The 8,045-nt window shown below is 50.2% G+C and overlaps 1 protein-coding gene across 1 annotated transcript in view; it reads left to right on the forward strand.

Annotated features, from left to right (window-relative positions):
* Window positions 1-291: 291 nt before the first annotated feature.
* The window catches only part of GALNT10 (polypeptide N-acetylgalactosaminyltransferase 10), a 219,924-nt gene continuing 212,170 nt past the window's right edge, over window positions 292-8,045 (forward strand). Inside the window, exon 1 of the mRNA XM_081826212.1 lies at window positions 292-514. Within this exon, the coding sequence (XP_081682338.1) occupies window positions 356-514 (159 nt within the window). The 5' untranslated portion in view covers window positions 292-355. The remainder of the gene's footprint in view (window positions 515-8,045) is intronic.

Here is an 8,045-nt window from a genome sequence, read left to right on the forward strand (position 1 = left end):
GGCCCCCGCCACGCCGGGGCGGACCCGCAAGAGCCTCGAGAAGGCCGGGGCCCGCGGCGCACAGAGTTCGGCCGCCGAGCCGGAGGAGGGCGGCGCGGGGCGCCGCGGCTCGGCCGGCTCAGAGGCGGCGGCGGCGACGACAGCCTCCCCCGTGGCGGCGGCGCGGTGGCAGAGGCCGGCTCCCCGGCCGGCGAGCGGCGGAAGTGCCGCGGAGTTGGAGCGGGGCCGGCGCCGCGGCAGCTTCTCCTCGCTGAGCTGCTGCCGCCGCCGGGCGGACGGGCGGACGCGCGGAGCCGGGGGCCGCGCGGCGGGGCCGGCGGGGCGCGGCGGGGCGCTGCGGGGCTGACCGGCCCCGATGAGGCGGAAGGAGAAGCGGCTTCTTCAGGCGGTGGCGCTGGTGCTGGCGGCCCTGGTCCTTCTGCCCAACGTGGGGCTCTGGGCGCTGTACCGCGAGCGGCAGCCCGACGGCACCCCCGGGGGATCGGGGGCGGCGGTGGTCCCGGCGGCCGGACTGGTGAGTCCCCCAGTTGCTGTGGGGGTGGGAACACTCTCTCCCCGTATTCACTTGGAACCTTCGATTTCTTCCTCCACCTTTCCATTTCTGCCTCCTCAGTGTCAGAGCCGGAGACCCTTCGGTTCTTCCCATTTTGGGGATTGGGAACATTGAGGCTCAGAGAAGGACAGGAACTTGTCCAGGACCGCCACATCAGCCAGAGGCCGAATCAGAACTAGAAACAGACTCCTGTTGCTCAGTCTGGAAGATCTGTTTCTTACCTTAGATTACCATCCTTTCTGTCCATGTCTGGTATCCCCCTACCTCCCAGCATCTCTTGCTTTTGGAGGGTCCAGTCGGCATTCCTACATCCCAGGGTGATTCCTTCTTCAGGAGCTGGCGGTCCTTTTATTTAGTGGCCAGGTCTTTTCTGCTTTCACCCCCACCTGCTGATCCCAGTGTACCCTACTTAGGTCAGCCCCTTTCCTGTTTTCTCATCTGCCCAGTGGGACACCAGGCCTCCCTCCTCTCCCCATTTGCTTACCCTCCCCCCTCCTCTCCCCATTTGCTCACCCTCCCCCCTCCTCACCCTCCCTCTTTCCCAGATCTGTGGGTTCCTTGGAGGATGCAAAGATCATGCTCCCCTGGGAGCTTCAGGTCCTGGGGGAGGGAGGAAGCTCCTGGTTCTTGAGGGACCTCCTGCCTTTGACCTTCTGGGGTCAAAGTGTGAGTTCTGGTGGAGGGACCCACCAAAATTTCCCAAAGGCTATTTGTGCACAGTGTGCCCTGAGAATGGAACATCAGGTGCCTTCCTTGTCCCTTCGTAGAGTACCCATGATCCCTTTTGAACTTGTCCAATTTGATTAGATGTATTGTTTCTTGCAGCCAAGACTATGATCTTAATTGTTCCTGCGTCTTCTGAACTCACCCACGTGTGTGTGTGTGTGTGTGTTGTGTCACACGTACATATAGACTGATAGCAGAAGCTCTGTCAGAGCACTCCTGCCTTCCCAGCTCCTGGCTCAGTAGGTGCGAGTGAGTGTATACATGCTTGAACTGTTTCACACAGTGGGACATTTCAGGTTTTCTTATAGGATTTCCCTGGCCCCATGGGAAGTGGATAATTTGTCTCTCGGGGTCAAACTTAACTGATTGTTGGCAAGATGAGGGAAGAAGCTGACTTTTGAGGTTGATGTTTTTCTCTCTCTTCCTGGTATCAGGCTGCTGCCTGGGCAGTCTGGCATCTTGAGCATGGAGGGCTGCTTGCCACAGGGATCACCCAATATGAGTACAGCCTGTCACTGGTAATTGTTGCAAACTGTCTTGGAGGGCCTCGGTGATCTTTTTGGTAGATCTTATTGTTTGGAAATTAAGCTCCCTCAACGCCTTCACTAAATCCCTGGTTCAAACCCTGACAGCCATATTAGACCTCTTTCCTGTAAATTCTGTATCCGTATGAGTTTTTCCTTCATGAAATTTTTCTTCTGTTCTCACCCTATGTCAGTAGCAGGGGCAGGAGGCCAGGGTTCTGTCCTCAGCACTACTGTTAACTTGCTGTGTGTGTCCTTGATCACCTCTTATCTCCCTCTCTGAGCCTCCCTTTCTCCATCCATAAAATGTGGTTATTGGTCCGGGTCCAGCACTATGATACCATCAGTGAATCAGTGAGAAGTACAATGGCCACTTCTTTCTTTCCTGAGGGCTGGGGTCCCTTGTAGCATCCCTAGCTGTGGGGGCTCCGTGCTGGACACAGCCCCACGTCAAGGTGGGGAGTGTCCTGCCTGAGCACTAACTCTCCTTTAGAATAGCTGTAGCCAGTTCTAAAATAGCTCCTGACATTCTGCCTCTGCCTGAAGAAAGCCCTCGTATTTCATTTGCCGTGGATGCCAGAGACGTCCTGATTTTCATTTTCTATAGACCCAGATGTGTAGAGAGAAGGTCAAGGTTAACTGCCAGTTTGGCCTGAGCTTTCAAAGTAAATTACTCACTTGTGCAAGAGGGAATTGATGGAGTAAGGCAGCCTTTTGGGTGAAGAGAGAGGGGAGCAACAACTGGGCACTGCTCAGAGCCCTTAACTGGAAAGGACAGACAGGCTCCTTTGGGAAGGTCTGGTTCTTGTTCATTACTTTTGCTCTGGAATATCATGAGGAGGAGGAGGAAGACATGAAGGGGTGTGGTGGTGGGTACGGGAGGTACTGATGGATTATCCTTGCTTTAAAGAAACTCCCTTTGCTTTCTGGGAGTAGCAGAAGGGAGCTGTTTCCCCAATGATAAGCTCTGCTAGATGCTGTAGGATTCAGCATTCATCTGCTGCCTTTCAGGAATACTCTGCCAAATTTCCACACAGCCACTTTTTGTGTCACTCTCCTGCAGATGCATAGCCCTGGGCTTGGCCCCCAGTCCCTTGTCTGAATGTCAGCTGGCCTTGAGGGAGGAGGCTGACTTCTCAGAGCCATGGTGTTCTGTTCCTCATCCCAGGGCGCTGGAACGTGCGCGGAACCTGTCAGTCAGCCTGCTATCTGGGAAATCTGGCCTCTTGAGCACGCAGGGCTTCTTTCGACAGGGCTGACCAGTTCGGAGCTCAGCTTGTCACTCTTGTAATTGTTGAGAATTATCCCAGGGCACCTCGTTGATCTTTCTGGTAGAAATAACTGCAGAGGCTCTGGAGGGAAGTCTGAAAGGACTTTATCCAAATGCAAAATAGATTCCCCATGGGTTCCAGGGTTAACATACCCACTGTTAGAGCAGTCCTTTAACTCCTTAACTTATCCACTGGATTGAAGAATAGAGTTTCAAGTTAAGAGCATTTATCATCTGCTAGAAAATAAGTCTACAGAACTGTCATGCTAGCTCATCCTAGGTATACCTCTGGAGCTGGGTAGGGCAGCTGATTTATAAACGACACATAATGCTTTTAGGATTTCAATATTCATCTGGTCAGACAGCTGGCTTCTCCAACAGTTGTGAGACTGAGCAAGAAAAGCCAGTCCTGAAGCCATCCTCATTTTTAAAATTTTTATTTATTTATTTATTTAAATTTAAATTTAAATTCAATTAGAGCCACCTTCATTTTAATTTAGGGGTCCCTCTCATTCCTAGCCCCAGTCTGTTTAATATCTTGATTTAATCCTGCAGTCTGTTTCCTATTCCAGACCTGGGGACTAGCTGTCAAAACCCATGTTAGGAAACGTGATACAGTCCCTCCCCATTTCAGAGCCATAATCTCTTGTGAGAAATGACTTCACTGGATAATAGCGACTGTGGAATAGAAATTGGTAGGATAATAGAATACCAGTGACTTTAATTTTCAAGTATCAAGAGTTTTTCTCATTGTGTCAGAGCTGAACTTTATTCTTAGAACATCCAGAAATCAATACCTCCCCCCCTCACCCCACCCCTTTTTAGTCTTCCTGGTGGCAGAGCCTTACCCATCAGAAAGTTAAGTACCATAAAAATGTAGCCTTGGAATGATTTCTTTAATTTTCCACAGAGGGGCTGGGACCCATTACCCTGCTAATCTCTTGTCTGTCTGCAGGCCCAGCTGAAATCTGATGCCACCGGGGCTGGGTTGTTGGTTTACCTGAGCAAATCTGGCTCTCGGCATTCCCCCTGTCATCCTAGGTGTGTAGTCTCCTCAGGAGCCCCAGATGAGGAAGGCCTGGGAACAGAGGCTGGAGTTCTAGTTCTTTCTCCTGCCCCTAAACTCCCTGTGGGACCTTAGGAAAGGGGTTTAACTTCTTTGGGCCTTGGATCTTTGAACTGTGAAGTGAAGGTTTATATTCAGGAGAGGAAAGGTAAATGTGTATCGTAATGGTGCTCCCCTCCCCTGGCCAGGCAGACATTGCTCATCAGTTTCTTTCCCACTAAGGCCAGACTTGGTTGCTACTCAAGTGGAGTTAATGGCATTGAAATTTATTTGCGACATAGGGAATAGATCCTTTGTTAGGGTGTTTCCAACTTTAACTTCCTGGGGTTCTGTGAGTTTGTTTGGAAGCATGTATTGCAAAGGTGCAAACAGTAGAAGTATGTTAAAACAGGCCTCCCCGTACCTAGGTTGTGATGAAGCCACTGCTACTTAGGGACGTGTTTATACTCTGAGGATGTTCAGTCTTTAATCTGTTGGCGCCAGTGACATGATAACAAACAATGGAATGAAAACGTAAAGACCCATTTCAGAGATAACTGTCTAGCTTGCTAATTGTACCTTGTCCACAGTCGACTCTTACACAGAGATAGCATCGGGATCCCATCACTGAAAAACACCCCGAGGTAAACTGGCGGCCCACAGTATGTCCTGTGACAGCTAATCGCTCATGATGGTGTTTGCAGTGGGTTCTGTATTTTGTATGTATCTGACCCTCTGCATCCCATCTATGTATCCAAGCTCCCAGGAAGACTGAGGTAAGAGTCTTGCTTCTCAGAGAACCACTGTCCTCCTGCCCAGTGCAGTGGGGAAAGGAAGTACCCTATACCTGCCTGAGTTCCTGTGGCCAATGAGTGCATCGTGGCCTCCCCTTCCAGAAATGTCTTGAAGGAGGAACTGCATCCTCTTCCAGCACATAGCATAGGGCTTGGCCCTTGGAAGATGGTCAGAACGTGTTTGCTAAATGATCAAGATGTATCGGAGCTCCAGAAGTCATCTAGTCTGCCTGCCTTGTTGTGTAGGTGTGGAAATTGAGACCCAGGAGAGGGGGGAATCCATTCTCAGAGTGGGGAGTGCAGATCAGAACCCAGTTCTTCTCCACATTCTTGCTCTATTTCACCACGAATGCTTTTTCCCTCCACATCCTGATATTTGATCCTTCTCTACATGAGTCAAGATCATCACTCCCAGTTTTGGAGGCTGGTACTTATTGACCAGTTATTGGCTGGAATTTACCTGGCTTTTTTGCAGATCCATTTTTATACATTTCTTGCCAAGTTTTTATAGTGTTAAAGCAAGTGAAATGAATTAGATTTTAAGGTGGCAAAGGGATCCGGCTGGGAAATTGAGAAATTAAATGGATGTATCACATGTGGCATTATTACTGCTCTCTGTGGCAGATGGAGCTAGTGCGAGCTGAAGAGCCACTTCAGATTCTCTGTCACTTGTAAGTAACAGAATGGGCTGAAATGAGTAAGGGGATATATTAGCTCCTGTAATTGCAGTGGCCTCACGTATGGTCTGATCCAGAGGTTCATGCCCTAGACCGAGCCCTTGTGGTAGCAAAAAGTGGTTGTAGCTCTTTCCAACCTCATATCCATACCCAGATCCTGGAGGAGAGAGTCTGTCTCCTCTGGTACCTTCTCTAGAGGGGAGAGGAAACTTTTTTTCCTCTAAGTGCTCGCAAGATCTCTTTAGGTATTATCAGCCCAATTTAGATCTAATATGCTCTCTGAACCATTCACACTTGTCAAAAGCATGAGCTATGCTGATTGACTTAACCCACCCTGGAGCTAGGGTTAGGCTCGGGCCATCAGAATTGTAGGAAGAACAGTTCCCAGAGAAAAATCCGAGTGCTTTTGTGGAGAGGAGGGGAAAAGCAATCTAGGGATGAAGACAACAAGTGTCCATTCCAGAACCTCTCTGATACAGTGTCCCAAGCAGTCACTACTGAGGGGAGTCAGGCTTGGTCCCCGAGGTAAAACCTCTCGGCCATCCTGGACTCAGTGTCGACCACTGAACCTTCAGTCTGGAGGTTTGTGTTCTCATCGCAGCTCTGCCCTCCCTTGGCTGGGATGCTTCACTCTGGGAGCCTCACTGTCCTCCTGAGGAAAGCTGTGGACGCTTCCCAGCATGGAGTAGAGGGCTGGGATGAAGCGCGGGTGGAAGCTGTCTTTATTCTTGCCTGTGAGTTCTGCTGCTGCCTTCCTCCCCCTCCCAGACGTCCTGAGAGTCACTGCGTGCCCTGCCCGCGCGCACACGCACACATTGAAAGCCAGTTCATTGAAAATTTCAAGCTGAAAAAGAACTTCTGTCTCTTCAGCTTCGACTTTTTTTCTGCCTGGCCCTCTTAGCTGGAGGAGGCGGAGTGTTCATACTTTGGAAGCTAGAGGAAGCTAAACAATTCAGCTTGCTGTGGTGGGTGGGTGTGTATTTATGAGTGTGTAGCTTTCTCTCCATGTGTCTCTCTTCTCTCTCTCTTATCTTTGGATGATTCCTGTTTGCTGCCCTCTGCTGAGTATAGATAGGAGAAGGAAGGAAAAAAGCAGGCCGATGTTTTCCTTCCCTTTGGTTTTGAGAGAATTCTGAGCTTCAGATGCTAGATTTTCTTCTGTTTGCTTGGATGATAAAAGCCACAGCATTAAATGACACTAATAAGGGTGATGATGATACAGATGACAGGGAGAATGACGAGGTTAATAATCATCATCGTAGCAGCTACCATGTATTTGGCACTTACTCTGCTAGGCATTGGACTAAGAAGCCCTTTACCTGTACATCTTGTTAAAACTTCCAGTTATAAACAGGCAGGAATGAATGGAACCAGGGCTCACAGAGGTGCGGGTACTGGCTGAGGATACGCAGCCCCTGGTTGTAGAGCTGGTATTTGAGCCTGTGGGTCTCTGACCGAGTGCCTAAGCAGGATAAAGGACCTGTTTCCCACCCTGCCCTTCCATCCGTTCCTACGAGGCTGCTAGGGGAGCCCTGACGTCTGAGCAGATGGGACCATTGTTCTAAGACTGAACCTCTTCCGTGGCCGAGGAGGAACCCACGAGGTCAGTTGGTGGTGATGTGACCTTGAAGAGGAACCCTCGCCCAACCCCCACTGAAGCCCCATTGGCAAAGGGACTCTCCCGTCCTCCTAGATTGAGATGCTGTGGGGCAATATGTAGGGCTCTAGTTTTGGAGCTACACTGCTTGATTCAGATCCCTAGCCTTGGGCAAGTCACTTGACCTCTGTGCCTGGATTTCTTGGTCTGGAAAACGGAAACAGTGTTCTGTATATTGGGGGTTTCTTTCGGTGGTTGAATGAATTGTTGTTGGAAGCTAAGCAGTCTGAGGACAGGTGGTTGGCCTCATGGCACAGCATTCAGCAGTGGAGCAGGGCCAGCCTCGCTGATGATTGGGCGTGGGAAGGAAGGTGTGTCTGTACCCTGTGTACCCCACTCCCTGACTCTTTGGAATCTGAAGCACTTATTGAGGGAACCTTCCCACATCCTACCCTAGGAAAGAATCCAGGTCCTCTGCATCCTTCTAGGAAGTATTCTTTGCTGCCTCCAGGAAGTTTTTTGTTTGTTTGTTTTTAGAGAGAGCATGCATACAAGAGGGGGGCAGGGGGAGAGGGAGCGAGAGAATCCTAAGCAGGTTCCACACCCTGTGTGGGGCTGGATCTCATGACCCTGAGATCACGACCCAAGCTGAAATCAAGAGTCGGATGCTTTGACCTCAGCCGCAGTAACTTCTTCCTAGAAACATCGTCAATGGCAAGGGAAGCAAGGGCAAAAATGAACTATTGGGACTTCATCAAGATAAAAAGCTTTTGCACAGCAAAGGAAACAGTCAACAAAACCAAAAGACAACCGAAAGAATGGCAGATGTTTGCAAATGCCATATCAGATAAAGGGCTAG

This window comes from Leptonychotes weddellii, chromosome 7, assembly GCF_054177405.1.
Source record: "Leptonychotes weddellii isolate Sample4059 chromosome 7, ASM5417740v2, whole genome shotgun sequence".
NCBI lineage: Eukaryota > Metazoa > Chordata > Mammalia > Carnivora > Phocidae > Leptonychotes > Leptonychotes weddellii.